General features: G+C 47.0%; 1 protein-coding gene and 2 long non-coding RNA genes across 9 annotated transcripts; all 3 read right to left on the bottom strand.

The window, feature by feature from the left end:
* Window positions 1–394: 394 nt before the first annotated feature.
* Window positions 395–3,013, bottom strand: LOC123137120 (uncharacterized). Its single transcript, XR_006467764.1, has 2 exons — window positions 1,754–3,013; window positions 395–597 (listed from the first exon to the last, which is right to left on the bottom strand). It is a non-coding gene; the product is annotated as an uncharacterized lncRNA (long non-coding RNA).
* Window positions 3,014–3,373: 360 nt separating this feature from the next.
* On the bottom strand, window positions 3,374–8,999 carry LOC123137119 (uncharacterized). Of its 5 annotated transcripts, none has more exons than XR_006467762.1 (3): window positions 8,319–8,999; window positions 7,634–7,694; window positions 3,374–5,226 (listed from the first exon to the last, which is right to left on the bottom strand). It is a non-coding gene; the product is annotated as an uncharacterized lncRNA (long non-coding RNA). The 5 variants fall into 5 exon arrangements; XR_006467763.1 differs by having other exon boundaries at window positions 7,460–7,694; XR_006467760.1 differs by lacking the exon at window positions 3,374–5,226 and having other exon boundaries at window positions 7,213–7,694; window positions 8,319–8,389; window positions 8,475–8,999.
* Window positions 9,000–9,074: 75 nt separating this feature from the next.
* Window positions 9,075–14,034, bottom strand: LOC123137121 (uncharacterized). Of its 3 annotated transcripts, none has more exons than XM_044556721.1 (3): window positions 13,587–14,030; window positions 13,251–13,439; window positions 9,075–9,181 (listed from the first exon to the last, which is right to left on the bottom strand). In XM_044556721.1, exons 1-3 carry the CDS (start codon window positions 13,894–13,896, stop codon window positions 9,081–9,083), a joined length of 600 nt encoding a protein of 199 aa, XP_044412656.1. In that variant the 5' UTR covers window positions 13,897–14,030; the 3' UTR covers window positions 9,075–9,080. The 3 variants fall into 3 exon arrangements, with proteins under 3 accessions (XP_044412656.1, XP_044412657.1, XP_044412658.1); XM_044556722.1 differs by lacking the exon at window positions 9,075–9,181 and adding an exon at window positions 10,823–13,162 and having other exon boundaries at window positions 13,251–13,454; window positions 13,587–14,034; XM_044556723.1 differs by lacking the exon at window positions 9,075–9,181 and adding an exon at window positions 10,825–13,162.
* Window positions 14,035–15,579: the final 1,545 nt, after the last annotated feature.

Genomic DNA, 15,579 nt, shown 5'->3' on the forward strand with positions numbered 1-15,579 from the left:
TTAGTTGTATGTTGACAGGACTATGCATTGGAGGGCAAGGGTGACAGAAGCTTCTTCCTACCATAGAAATTGATGCATACGTGATTGAAGGGGGGGCAATATATATCTTAATGTCGTGGTTAGGTTTTACCTTAACTAGATGATCAGTTGCGCCAAATGGCGCAAAGACCCGTTTAAAACCATATTCGTGTATATTTGCATTTTTTTCAATAATTGTATATTTAAGTACATTTGGTAAGAACGTATACCCATATATATAAAGGAAATTAAATGCAAATATTTTCTTAAGGTAATAATGCCACAAATTAGATCATCGGTAGGTCAAGATAGTTGAGTCTACAATTAGGAATTCCGAGCAGCTGTAAACTTGCATTAAAAAAAGAGTAAACACAAATGACACAATAAAATGTACTTAATACATGAACTCGTGAACATTGTGTACAGGACAAGTTAATAGAAATAGTAGTCAATGACATCATATAATTTGGTTCTATACTCTTTTGTGTATATATCCTGAATGCTACCCCTTTGTGATCAACTCTTTGTCCTTCGAATCAAATGGCACAGCAACTGCCCCTTGTGGAAAAAGAAAGGACTCTGTAATACTCATAAATGTAAAAGGAAAACATCATGTGATGCATCTCAACCTGCGCAAAACAATGTAGAAACCATACATGCTATCTACATATTCTCATTGTCTAGCAAAGTGTAAGTAGCCAAGGGACCCTGTACAAAAGAATTCACAATTCGCAGAAAGAAGCATGCCATCGGCTGTCTAGACAACCATAAAACAATAAGTGGCAAAAGCCCCATCAGAATTGCTAGTCCCCCTTTTAAATATATAAGAATCTGAATTGAGAAAGACCTAGTCATGTGCCAATCTTAAGGAGGTGCTAACTACTAACAGAGGGAAAAAAATCAAAGCACTTCAAATAAAGGAACACTTTGTCCTCTTCCTTTTTGGGACTGTTAAATGCAATAGAATGCTCAGTTATTCGATTGCAGTGATTGCATTTTCCATTTGTTTTAGGGGTTCTTCACTTACATTGCCCTCTTTTTTGTGAATAAAGGCATCTATGTTCGCAATCTGATTTCAGATTACATTGAGATTAGAAAACAGATAACACAATATGTTATGTTGCAATACAAAGAGAATGGAGAGGAAGTTGGGGGTGGCTAATCATATATTGTCTTTGTCTCAGAAGAAGGCAATTGCTTGGTCAACAAATATATATATATCTGCACCCGGTGCATAGTATAGATGATGCAGATATGTTTTCAATGGAAGTTGGTTTCATGGTCTTATTCTGACAACAAGAAAAATAAATAAACTGACTATTTGTATATTCAAAATATGGTCCATTTGCATACAAGGTGCTATCTTGGCATGGATAAAACCTGCAACCATATGCACATAAGGTGGGTCTGTCCTAAGAGGAGCACAGTTTCAGAATATTTCTTTATTTGAAGTGGTTTGATTTTTCCCGTGTGATCCACTGCTCAACTCGGGTTTGCGCAGCACAAACACACACAGTAATCAGCATAGTTTTGCAAGTTAGATCTTGATTTTATATCATAATGTTGGCACTCCATCGGCAACAAATTGGCATAGAACACATCAACATAGATTAACTTTGGTCGTATGGAAAAATACCAACAGAGATTAATGCATATATTTTATCGCTCTCAATTTTGAAATCAGAAGTAACATAGTTTATAGTGATGAAGAAACAAAAGGTATTAGCTCTATTACCTTACACAGCCATTCGAAGTAATCACCAAGAGACAAAAGAACGTATTAGGCTCTAGGAATTAACATAACCTCTGTTGCATTGTTCATACGCACTCAATTCTGAAAAAGGAAAATATAAGCTTCAGTAGCAAACAAATGGAATCTAAAAACTCTGTATATGTAGGGAGAAAAGAAAATTAGGAATGCAAACTGTCATATTACTCCCTCGTGTGAAGAGCCAAAGCTATTTCAGTATTATATGGTGCTCTAGATTTCAATCCATAGCAATCAGAACAGTTTTGCAAGGTAGCTCTAGATTTTATACGATTGAAACAAGAAGCACATGGACATATGATTGTACAACTGATGCATAGTCACCCTCTTCTTGATGCATAGTCATGTTGTTCTTGGAATATCCCATGGCTAGTACATACAGATGAAAATTCGATCCAAACATGCCAGTGTTTTTAGGACATTAAATGGAGAGTGATGCATATTTTTTTGTCAAGTCCCTATTGACTCACAAGGCAAATTGTGGTGTTTTACCAGGCCCACCATTTTTAAATTTTCACTGAACAGAACCCAGAATCCAAAATTAATATAGGGATGTTCTACTCGTTATTATACATACTGCTAATTATCTTTGCTGCCCCACCTCAACGACAACAACTCGAAACCTGCAACCTGAATACTCGAAACCTCCAACCAACAGAGGAGTGATTGTTATTTCTTGGAAAGTAGATAATCAAATTGACCACTACAGGAAAACTAAGAACAATAAATCTGAATCATTGCATGAAAGATAAAGTAGTCTAGTCTCTATTCTTTGTTCTTTGTGAGTTGAATGACTCCTTCCAGAGCAAATCTCCAAGCTGGCCATAAAAAGGGGCACACCCAGAAAATGCAGAGAGAAGTGAATCAGGAAAAACAAAAACAAAAAACAATAATGCGACCGCAAATGAAGCTAAAACAGAATATTCGATGAGGTATCAAACCTACCTCTGTAGGTGATGCAATTCAAAGCATGTGTGACGTATCAAACCTACCTCTGTAGGTGATGCAATTCAAAGCATGTGTGACGCCGCCGATTCGACCGTACACTAATCATACACGTAAATGTGTACGATCAAGATCAGGGACTCACGGGAAGATATCACAACACAACTCTAGACACAAATGAAAGACATACAAGCTTCATATTACAAGCCAGGGGCCTCGAGGGCTCGAATACATAAGCTCGATACACAAACGAGTCAGCGGAAGCAACAATATCTAAGTACAGACATAAGTTAAACAAGTTTTGCCTTAAGAAGGCTAGCACAAACATCAACGATCGAAGAGGCGGTTGTCGGTGTCAAAACCGGTAGATCTCGGGTAGGGGGTCCCGAACTGTGCATCTAAGGATTGAAGGTAACAAGGAGGCAGGGGACATGATGTTTACCCAGGTTTGGGTCCTCTTAATGGAGGCAATACCCTACTTCCTGCTTGATTCACTATGATGAATATAGGGGTTACAAGAGTTGATCTACCTCGAGATCGTAATGGCTAAACCCTAGATGTCTAACCTGTATGATTGTGTTTTTTCCTATGGACTAAACCCTCCGGTTTATATAGACACTAGAGGGATCTAGGGTTGTACAGAGTCGGTTACAGAAGAAGGAAAATACATGATCCGAACGCCAATCTTGCCATCCACGCAAAGGGGAGTCCCATCCGGACCCGGGGAAGGTTCTTCTATCTCGTATCTTCATGGCCCATCAGTCCGGCCCATGTCACATAGCACGGACGCCCGAGGACCCCCTAGTCCAGGACTCCCTCAGCGGTCTCCACGTAGTAGTAGGCACCCTCTGGGGAGTAGTAGTAGTAGCTGTCGGGGTAGCATCTGGCTCCTGGGATCCACCATCTGGTTGCAACAACCGAAAAGAAGAAAGAAGGGGGGAAAGGGGGTAGCAAAGCAACCGTGAATACTCATCCAAAGTACTAGCAAGCATCAGATCTATACTAAGTATGCATTGGTATCAAATGGAAGGGTTGTATCTGTGGACTGAACTGCAGAATGCCAGAATAGAGGGGGAAGGCCTAGCCTATCAAAGACTAGCATCTTCAAGTAGCTCCGAGCATCTTGCAGCATTTAGAAGAGTATAGAATAGAAGTTTATATTTAACAAACATGTTGTAACATTAATGCCCAGAGATCCGTCCTCGACTCCCTGCGAGAAAGCAATCCCAGAGCCACATATCTCAAGTATCCATTTCTAGTTATAATAGATCAGGATACAAGTCTAAACGTTCGTTACCGTGGACACAGCTATTAACATATAATCTTCCCTGCAGGGGTGCACCATGTTACCCAACACGCTTGATTACTCTAGTCGGACACAATTTTCTGAGTCAATGCCCGGCCACGGAAGATCAACATGTCGCAGCCCTACCTAGGCTCAGCAGAGAGGTCCCCGCCGGTCTACATCCTAAGCACTTCGGGGTCTTGGGACCATCGCCCGTTGCACTCTGGGTCGTGGCGAGCAGGGCGGACCAGGCTCCACCACTACAGGATGGTGCCGGTCCAGCCGTGCCGCACTGCTGAACTGGACATCTGACAAAGCTTAGGCTGATACCACGACGTCGAGGCCCATAACTATTCCCACATGGTGGTTAGTGCGTAAAGGCCAGAGGCCAACTCAGAACAAATACCCAAACCATTAGTGTATTAGTAGCTTGCAGAGACGAGCCGAGACTCGCGACAGATGTGAACCCGTCGCCCCATCTCCTGGACTTACGGCAAGGGCCCAGAATGCTCGGCCGTGCCATGTAAATATCTTGTGGGTGCTCTCCGGGCCTGCCCGACTTTCGCAAAGGTCTCAAGTAAAGTCAAGGTAACCGTGTGTCCAAACGTCAAGGGGGAAACCCCGAGGAATCACCCTCGATGGATTCCACTCGATGTAATCATCAAGGTGAATGTAGGAGGAATCACCCTCGAGGTTCACACTTGAGGGGTTGCACAACAGAGTCATATAGGAAGTGGTGAAGGAGGAATCACCCTCGATGACCACGACCGGATAGCTACACTACAGAGTTATCATCAGGAGTGCGTTACGAGGTATCACCCTCGGCACTCGATAGTAACTATGCAAAGTCGTACAACCAAGGGGGTGAAGTGATGTGTTGGTCTCTGGTCGTTAATCACATTGATCGAGTCGTCGATGATGAAGCAGGGCAACAAGGACAAGGTAGGGGTCACTGATGGATCACTAACCAACCTAAACTAAACAGATTAGGACAAGCAGATAGGTAACAATAGTAGGTACAAAAGCAGGCTATGCATCAGAATAGGAGCAATCAATTACAGTAGCAAAATCTAATGCAAGCAAGAGAGAGAATGAAATGGGCGATATCGGGATGATCAAAGGAGGGGCTTGCCTGGAAGCTCCACTGAAACGGAAGATGTGTCGTCGGTGACATAGTCGATCACAGGGGCATCAGCAGCGGTCTCGAGGTCTACCGGAGAGAAGAGGGGGGAAAGACAATAAATACAAAGCAAACAAGTGCAATATTATGCATGATGAGACAATAAGCAGTGCTAGGGGTGATCTATTGCAGTGCTAGTCGATACAGGCGAAGGGGATAACATCCGGGAAAGTTTTCCTAGGGTTAGGCATTTTCGGACAGACGAACCAGAGGGGAAAGGTTCGATGTTCGCTATGCTAGGGATGTGTGGCGGACGAACGGACAGCGTATTCGGATTTTTCTCGTCGTTCTGAAAAACTTTCATGTAGAAAACATTTTCATCCGATTTACGATTTAATTTATATGATTTTCCAAAGTTTTACTAATATTCTGAATTTGATATTAAATCTAAAATGGAGTTATTGCACCAGCATGACGTCATCATGACGTCGACAGTCAACTAACTGGTCAAGCAAGCAAAGGGGCCCACTGTCATAAACTAGCTTAATTAGGCAGGTTTAATTAGACTAAATATGTTCATTAGGATAATTAATCAAAGTTGATTAATTATTATTATTATATTTTTAGTTTTATTTAAAATCCTTTTTTGACAGGGCCGTGGGCCCCTGTCATTATTATTAATATATTTTTAGTTTTATTTAAAATCCCTTTTTTGACAGGGGCGTGGGCCCGTGTCGTCAGCGGCCCACAAGGCCTTAGCCGGCGTTGGCGTGTGGGTATGGGGATCGCGCCCGAGGGGGCGGACCCGAGCGGGTCGGACAGCGGGGAGGCCGCCATGTCGAGCGACTCGGGGCCCAGCCGGGCGGGCGTGGCCGGAGTCAGGCGGCGGCGGCAGGCGGAGGCGGGCGGAGGGGCAGTGGATGCGGGTGCGGCCTGGCGCGACGAAGCGACGGGAGGGTGAGCGTAGGGCGCCGGCGCGCGAGCGGCACGCGGCTGGGGAGGGCGAGTAGCAGGCAGAGGCCAGCGGCGTGGCGGGCAATGGCGGCGAGCCGGGCGGGGCGAAGGAAGACACGGGCGACCGACGCGAGCAAGCAGCATGACAGGGAGCTCCAACGGGTGGAGGGCGCGGTCGGGCGGAGCCGCCGCGGCCTGGCGTGCGAGCGAGCAGGGGACGGCGCTGCAGGCGGGTAGCAGGGCGAGGGGAGTAGGGCGCGGCCCTGGGTGGCCATAGGTACAGGCGTGCGCGCGGACGACCGTAGGCGGCTGCGGCGGCAACAGTGGTGAGCGGGCGCGGCAGCAGGGCTAGCTACGACATCAAAATGGAGGGGGCAGAGGGGAGCGTGCGTGTGTGCTCACCGCGTTGACGAGAAGGCCCGGGGACGCCGGAGGAGCTCGAGGTGGCGCGGATCGACGCGGTGGCCGCTGGAGCCTGAGGAGGAAGTCGAGGTTAGGCTGGCATCACAAGGTCGTATGGCACCGTGTGGCTAGATGTAGATGAAGAGGACGACGCTACGGTGCTCCTGGACTCTTCGACGAGGCGAGGCGTGGACGGTGGCCGTGGGATCGAGCGGCGCACGGCGACGGTAGCATAGGGTGACGAAGAAAACAAACGTTGGAGCAAAGGAGGAGAGGAGTGGCGATCTATGGTCCGCCAAGGGGGTCGAGGGGATCTTGTAGGTCGCTGGGGATGCGGCGGATGGCTGCCCTGTGGTCGATCCGAGCCATGGACGTCGCAGGAGCGTCCACCGCGTCGCCAGTGAGTAGTAGGAAGGGGAGGACCCCCTGGTGGGCTGGGCCTGCACTGTGGACTTAGGCCCAGTCCACAGTAGCTTTTCCTGTTACTTTTGTTTTTCTTTTTAATTTGTTTCTGTTTTCAATTTAGTTCCTTTTATTTTTAGTTTTATAAATTTCAATTTTAGCATCTAAAATAGAAGTAATAACTAGCCCACTGCCACAAAAAGTTTAACACTTCAATAAAATAGGTTTACATTTGTTTATTATTTAAAAGCATTTAACAATTGTTTTTAGCCATGTTATCTTCACAAAAGGGCATTTAAATATTTTACAGAAGTGTTGGGTCACCATCATAATTAGTTATGGAATATTTGTCACACTTTGAACATTTTATTTTGCATGTTCAAGAAACTTGAATTTTGGACTTTAATATGAATTTGAATCTGAATCATGATTTGGATCAAGTGAGGATTAGCAACAGTAATGTGATGACATGACAACATTAACGGGGGATTACTGTAGCTTAATTATCCAGGCGTTACAGTATGGTAGGCCAATGAACAAAATGGCATGCATTTAGTGAACACACAATTGAGCTGAAGGCAGTATTTCTTTGGTTCTCAAAAAGTGATAGCAGCAACAACAAAGATTGATGCTCGCTACAAAAAGAGTAGGACGCATTAGCTGGGAGGAAAAACCATGGCTGCACTTTCATATCTTTAGGAACAACAATGAATTGGAAACTCATCAACTTGTTGCGTACCTGGAAAGAAAACATGTAGTTCAAACTCAATTCCTCACATCTGTACATTGTAGTCCAATATCTAGTCCAATAAAGGCGAGCACGTTAAAATGTAATAAAATGGGAAAACAACATAGTAAGGCTTTGCCAAGCATCCAAGATCAAACTTTATGCATACGCATAATAGCATGCAAAATGCATTTCCATTTAGATAAGTATATAATGAACAATCGTCCTCTGATTTAGAAGTAGCTAACATAATGAGAGGCAAATGGATTTCCATACGTAAGTAAATAATGACTACATGTCCTCTTATTTAGAGGTAACCCACTCCGAATAATCTGACCCAAGATGAATGATTATATATTTGCTTTTTTCATGAGATGTTTTGTGTTTAGACTTTTAGAAAGCATTTAACTCGGCCTAATTAAGCAGAACCTTCAGATTTTCATTTATGTACTTACTAACTCATTCCAAGTGTAATAGCCAACTAAAACAAATCCTCCGAAAGAAATGAGATAATATTCTCCATTGTGATTGTTGTACAATAAAGTCATGCCCTAAATATAAATAAGAATCCATGAGGCAAATACAAATAAAAACATCATGATCTCCATCTACCTAAACTGCAAAAAGCTAGTAAGACTACTTAACTCGTTATTTTTTACCGGAGCTGAATCGTAGAAAAAGAAATCACATGACTTACATAGACTAATACTATGCCGTTAGCCTTTTTGGATTTTCATCAAACACTTTGTAGGCACAGAGAAACAAAACCTGCACAAACAAAGATGAGAAGCTCTGGGAGCAGGGGATTGGAAGAAAGGAGGGAAAAATCTGGAAGAAGAGAAGAATGATTGACCTGAATATATATTTGTACAGGGATGCATACTGGATAGTATATCAGTACACACTACCTTCAAATCATGGTGATAGACACCTCTGCTATGGCAGCGGTCAACAGTGTTGAACAACTGTTGGAAACATTTTCTCACATCTGCTCTTTCATACCAGAACAAATTAAGCACATAGGCACAGTGGGAAGCATAATCCACAATGTTCACCAAGGTATGAACAACTCACAATTTTGTGGAAAATTTTGCCACCTATGACAAGCTTCATCACCATATATATCTTTGCCCTACTGACCATCTCCTCTACAAGACACGTGTGACGCCCCCGATTCAATCGTACACTAATCATGCACGCAAACGTGTACGAACAAGATCAGGGACTCACGGAAAGATATCACAACACAACACTAAAAATAAAATGAGTCATACAAGCATCATAATACAAGCCAGGGGCCTCGAGGGCTCGAATACAAGTGCTCGATCATAGACGAGTCAGCGGAGGCAACAATATCTGAGTACAGACATAAGTTAAACAAGTTTGCTTTAAGAAGGCCAGCACAAACTGAGATACAGATCGAAAGAGGCGCAGGCCTCCTACCTGGGATCCTCCTAAACTACTCCTGGTCGTCGTCAGCGGCCTGCACGTAGTAGTAGGCACCTCCAGTGTAGTAGGAGTCGTCATCGACGGTGGCATCTGGCTTCTGGGCTCCAGCATCTAGTTGCGACAACCAGGTAGAAAGGAAAGGGGAAAAGGGGGGAGAAAAGCAACCGTGAGTACTCATCCAAAGTACTCGCAAGCAAGGATCTACACTACATATGCATGGGTATATGTGTAAAGAGGCAATATCAGTGGACTGAACTGCAGAATGCCAGAATAAGAGGGGGATAGCTAGTCCTATTGAAGACTACGCTTCTGGCAGCCTCTGTCTTGCAGCATGTAGAAGAGAGTAGATTGAAGTCCTCCAAGTAGCATCGCATAGCATAATCCTACCCAGCGATCCTCCCCTCGTCGCCCTGTAGAAAAGCGATCACCGGGTTGTCTGTGGAACTTGTCTGGGTGTGTTTTATTAAGTATCTGGTTCTAGTTGTCATAAGGCCAAGGTACAACTCTGGGTCGTCCTTTTACCGAGGGACATGGCTATTCGAATAGATAAACTTCCCTGCAGGGGTGCACCACATAACCCAACACGCTCAATCCCATTTGGCCGGACACACTTTCCTGGGTCATGCCCGGCCTCGGAAGATCAACACACCACAGCCCCACCTAGGCACAACAGAGAGGTCAGCACGCCGGTCTAAATCCTATGCGCGCAGGGGTCTGGGCCCATCGCCCATTGCACACCTGCATGTTGCGAGGGCGGCCGGAAGCAGACCTAGCCTCCCTAATACAAGAGCAGGCGTTCGAGTCCAATCCGGCGCGCGCCGCTCCGTCGCTGACGTCAAGAAGGCTTCGACTGATACCACAACGTCGAGTGCCCATATCTTTCCTGCGTAGTTGGTTAGTGCGTATAGGCTAGTGGCCAGACTCAGATCAAATACCAAGATCTCGTTAAGCGTGTTATTATGAAGTAACCGCGGACGCCGACCAGGGCCAGGCCCACCTCTCGCCTAGGTGGTCTCAACCTGCCCTGTCGCTCCGCCACATAGTAACAGTCGGGGGCCGTCGGGAATACAGGCCCACCTCTACCGGGATGGAGCCACCTGTCCTTTCAGCCCCCACATCGGAATCACTTGCGGGTACTCAACGAGCCAACCCGACTTTAGTCACCATCTATATAGCATGTATATATGTATTGTATATACCCGTGATCACCTCCCGAGTGATCACGGCCCGATAGTATAGCAAGGCAGACTGACAAGAATGTAGGGCCAATGATGATAAACTAGCATCCTATACTAAGCATTTAGGATTGCGGGTAAGGTATCAACAACTGTAGCAACAATGGCAGGCTATGCAACAGAATAGGATCAATCGAAACAGTAGCATGCTATACTACTCTAATGCAAGCAGTAGAGAGAAGAATAGGTGATATCTGGTGATCAAGGGGGGGGGCTTGCCTGGTTGCTCTGGCAAGCAGGGTTCGTCATCGATGTAGTCGATCACACGGGTACCGGCAGCGGCCTCGGGGTCTACTAGAAAGAAGTAATGGATGGGAACACAATAAATAACAGAGCAATCAAAGCCTCACAAAGCATAACATGTCAATACGCGGTGCTAGGTGTGCCCTAACGCAGTGCGAGGTGATACCGGCGAAAGGGGAAAACATCCCGGAAAGTATTCCCGGTGTTTTGCGTTTTCGGACAGATGAACCGGAGGGGGAAAGTTGCCTGTTTGCTATGCTAGGGATGTGTGGCGGATGAACGGGCTATGTATCCGGATTCGTCTCGTCGTTCTGAGCAACTTTCATGTACAAAGTATTTTCATCCGAGTTACGGATTATTTTATATTAATTTTTAAAGTTTTAAATCATTTTCTAAATTATTATTACTAAATTAATTCGAAATTAGCATTACTGCATCAGCATGATGTCAGCATGACATCAACAGTCAACAGAGGTGTTGACTGGTCAAACTGACGTGAGGGTCCTGCATGTCATAGTCTCAGGTTATCTAAACTGGGTTAATTAGACTAACTAAGTGATTAGGCTAATTTATTTTAATTAGATTAGTTAAACAGGATTAATTAACTTAATTAACTCATTAATTAATTAATTAATAATTAATTTATTCATTCTAACATTTTTTTCTCTCTTTTTTTTAAGAAAAACGTTCTGGGGCGGGGCCCCCCTGTCATTGGCCTAGGGGGCCTTAACGGGTCGGGAGAAACGGGCGCGGGCGCCAGCCCGCGGGGCATGGTTGCGGGCAACGGGCGCCTGGGCGCGCGCTCGCCGGCAGGGAGTGCTGCGGGGCGAGGCCAGCGGCCAGGGTGGTGCTTGCGCGTGGGCGTGGGCAGGAGGAGTGAGGGCGCGGCGACCGTGGGCGGTGCGCGACCCGGCGTGGCGAGGCATGGCCCTGGCAGAACCAGGCGTGGCCACGGGCGCAACCACAGCGCGGCCGGGCGCATCGGCGAGGCAAGGGGCGGCCAAGGCGGCAGCAGTGGGGCAGTCCGGCAATGGCGGTGAACGACGGGCGCGGCTAAGCAGCAGTGGCAACAACGGCAGCTAGAGGCGGAAGCGAGCAGAAGGAAACGCGGGAGGGGGTTCGGGGTCCTCACCCCACGTTGCAGGGGTTCAGTGGCGAGGCTCGGTAGAGCCGTCGAGGGGGAGGCGAGGACGAGCAGTCTGGCGAGGGGAAGGATGGGGACTAGCGACGGTGACGATGTGGTCAAGGCGGAGAGGCTCCGGCGAGGTGGCTCTCCAGGCGGCGGCGAAAGGCGCGCTCGATCCAGTCGGCAGGGTCGTCGGGGGCGGGGACCTGGTCGCCCCGATCCCGATCTGGATTGGGGGAGTGGGGGGAGAGAGCGAGTGGATCATGCGGGGGGGAAGGACGAGTGGTGAGCGAACCGCTAGGGTTCCGGTTGCCAATGGGGATAAGGGTGCGATGGGGGCGGCTGGGCCTACGGGCTGGTAGGTTGGATTCCCAGTTGGGTCAGTGGCGTGCTGGGCCGGTTGGACCTGGGAGGGGGGGTTGTTGTTCTCCTTTTGTTTGTCTTGTTTTTCCTTTTCTTTTATTTATTATTTTCTGTTTTCATTTATAATTTCTTTTATTTTAGTTTTATAAAATACCCAGTGAGCACCTAAATTAGTATTACTAATCAGTCCACTGCCACAATTATTTTGGCACGCTACTAATTTAGGTCTATTATTATAACTTGAAAAAGGCATTTAATTAATTGTTTTTGCTGTCATTTCTATTACTTTAGTGCATTTAAATATTTTATTAAAAGATAATTTATTCACCATCATTTACTATGGATTATTTGACACATTAGGAACGGTTTAGTGTTGACTTTTGAAAACTTTAATTATTTTAACTTAAATTCATCATTTAAATTTGAATCGTTTCGAACTAACGCGAGATTATTAACAGTAACCGAGGTGGTGTGGCATTGTTAACGTGGGATTACTTTAACCAAATTATCCGGGCGTCACAACACGTCAATTAAAAGTGGACATAGTCATTTACATAGTCAAAGGCCAAAGCTTAATTTTGACAGAGCAAAAGATAAGTAAACAATATAGTTTCTCCATGTGGGGAAGATGACCAAATATACTCTGTTTTCCTTATACTGCAGGTTACTAATTGGTACACGTGTCACAAAAAATCAATTAATTCATCAAGCTAATCTGGCAAATTATTGGCACACGAAAATTAGTGAAAATGCTAAAACATCCACCACAGCCAAGTAATCACACGTATTGAATACACTTTCCATCTATATGGAAAAACAATATATTCAAACAATCCAACAAACATTTTGTTAGCAAATCAATCAGAGTGAGAGAGAGAGATCTGGAAGAAGGAATTGTAGAAGTGCATGCTCTAGCCAATGCAACCAAAAGACCGATCTTATGAAAGAGACTAGACAACACATTATACGTCAATACTCTCCCTCACGTGTGGCTCCCTTAGGTCTAAAGGTGGAGCGAAAGTGGGCTGCAATTTAATTGTGCCAGCCGGGTCTTGAACTCAAGACCTCTTGACTCCGATACCATGCGAAAGTGCATGCTCTAACCAATGCAACCAAAAGACCGATCTGATGGAAAAGATTAGATAGCACATTATACGTCAATAGGAATTGGTGACAGTTCCCATGAGGCAACCAGAAGAGAGGATAGAAATACCAGGTGCAGCAAGGAGGAGTAAATTGCGGCGTGAAGAAGACTGGCAGAGGAGTACATATGGATCCAGCACCGTTTCGCTGTAGGTCCGCAGCCGCTCAGCACCGCTGCAGCAGGCGGTTGTGGCCGTTGCTCCCTTCATTCCGTCGACGATGATGCAGAGGTGTCCCCGGCGGCAGCCTGTGGCCGCTTCTAACACCAGAAGATCTAGAAATCAGAACAGACTCAAAATGGAGAGGAGAAGTGGGGAGAAAGAATACCTATAGCTGCCATAGACAGTAGGAACACTAAAAATGTGAATTAATTTAGAGAGGAAAGGGATTAGAAAGAGGAACTCACGGGGGGAGGTGCAAACAGAAGAGACGGGGAATGATTTGTGACGAGGCGTGATGGCTGCTGCTCCCCTCCTTTCGTCGATTCCGGATCGAGGCCACGCTCCTCGGCTCGAGCTCCTCCTGCCCCAGCTGGATCGAGGTCGACGGGCGCCGACAGAGCACGAGGAAGCCGTATTTGGGCCACCATGCGAGACGGACGAGGCATGGCTGGCTGCTGCCCCTGCTCCCCTCGTCCCGCCGAGTCGAGGAGAGGGGTGGCGACGAGGAGGGACCGCCACGGCGAGCGGGACGGGCGGGGCTCGAACTCCGTCCATCGTCCAGGTTTCGGATCCGGCACTGCTCTCCGCCGCCTCCGCTACCTCTAATGCTCTGGTTGCGCGCCAGCGGCGGCTTCTCGAGGATCACAGCCTTTCCAGATCCACGGGAAGTCGCTGCTGGGGGATTTGATGATTTGCCCCACTTTACAAGGGTTTTATGATTTGCCCTATGATTGTCTCAATGACAGTGGCCCCAGATCCCATCCGACAGCCTCTCGGGGAGGGGCAAATGATCAAATGGAGAAGTAAAGTGTGGCCCCGCCTCCTCCGGAGGGAGAATTGATTTTAACCCCCCTATGCGCTACACTTCTATCTTTTACCCCTTTGTTCGTTCGCCTTGCTCTGAACCCTCCTGTTGCGACATGTCTTTTGCTGATTGCCCCCTTTGCGCTGTTATCTTTACTTTTAATGGACGAGTTGTTGAATAGTCCCTCCACTTTCGACATATTTTTTTCGCCTGGTCTTTTTTCGTCTCCCTTCCCACCATCCGACCGGTTTACTTTTTTCCACTATTTCCTTCTAAACAAACACTTTCCTACTGTACAAAAAGAGGCAGATCCTAACTTTCCTAACTTATCCAAATCAAGCGATCCATCTCATCAATGCAATTTGCTAGAGGAAACAAATAACAAATTTTATGAAAACAAATAACTGACATTACGGGGGGGGGGGGGGGAATCAATTTACTAGTACTCCTACATCACGATGGAATCAGAACTTTCCTAATACTCCTACATAGCAAATCACCACATATTCACTTGTCGTGGCTCCCGTTCCATGAATAAGAAATTCCCAGCAGCTTCGACCCCTTTCACACCCGACCATGGCGCCGCTGCCCATCGCCGCCATGCCACACGCGAGGGGGCTCTGCCAGTCGGACCTAGCCGCCTTGCTCCCTCGCGCCCGTGTGCTGGGGAGGACATCGCGCGATGCAGACCGCTGGCCGCCGCGTGCGCTGGGCACGTCTCAGCCGGGAGCAGAGGTATCGGGGCCGGGGGCCACTGCGCGCACTATGCGCTAGCCGTGCCTCCAGTGGGTCAGTGCAGCCAAGGTCGTCGTCTCGTCGGGGGCAACGTGCGGGTGCGGGCGTCACGGGTCGTCGTCGTCGTGGACGGTGAGCATGCTGAGGCTGTCGCTTGCCCGTGCAGGCCGGGCGTCGAGCCGCATCAACGTCGTTGAGGTCGCCGACAGCGGCAGGTGCTAGGGGCTTCCTCCGCCGCGTGATGCGGCTGTGCTGCGGCTGTGCTGCGGAGAGCCGGGTCGAGGGCCACTCGTAGGAGCAGCGCGTCGTGGCTGTGGTCTCCACCACGACGGGAGGACTGGTGCTACTGCATGCCTCTTCCACGAGGATATTATTGCTGCAGTGATAGCGAGCGGCACCGACCGGTAGTACCAGCCCCAATGATGGATGGACCAGGAGAGACATTGAAGCCGTGGGCACATAGTACAATCAGCCGATGAACTCTCCACTGAGCTCATAAGAGTAAAAAAGCTCTCCCTCTCCTGCCGGTTTGCATCTCAATTATTTATTTTTGCTGCTCGATGTTCTACATATCAATGCATTCACACGGTGATACAACTTGATTCAAGTGCTTGCATACAAGTAGAATTGCTATTTTTTGTGCCAAAAATTGATTTGTTATCCTGAACTTTTGTCTGCTTGTTTCCACTGTGATGCAG

This window comes from Triticum aestivum, chromosome 6B (assembly GCF_018294505.1).
Source record: "Triticum aestivum cultivar Chinese Spring chromosome 6B, IWGSC CS RefSeq v2.1, whole genome shotgun sequence".
In the NCBI taxonomy this organism is placed as follows: Eukaryota; Viridiplantae; Streptophyta; class Magnoliopsida; order Poales; family Poaceae; genus Triticum; species Triticum aestivum.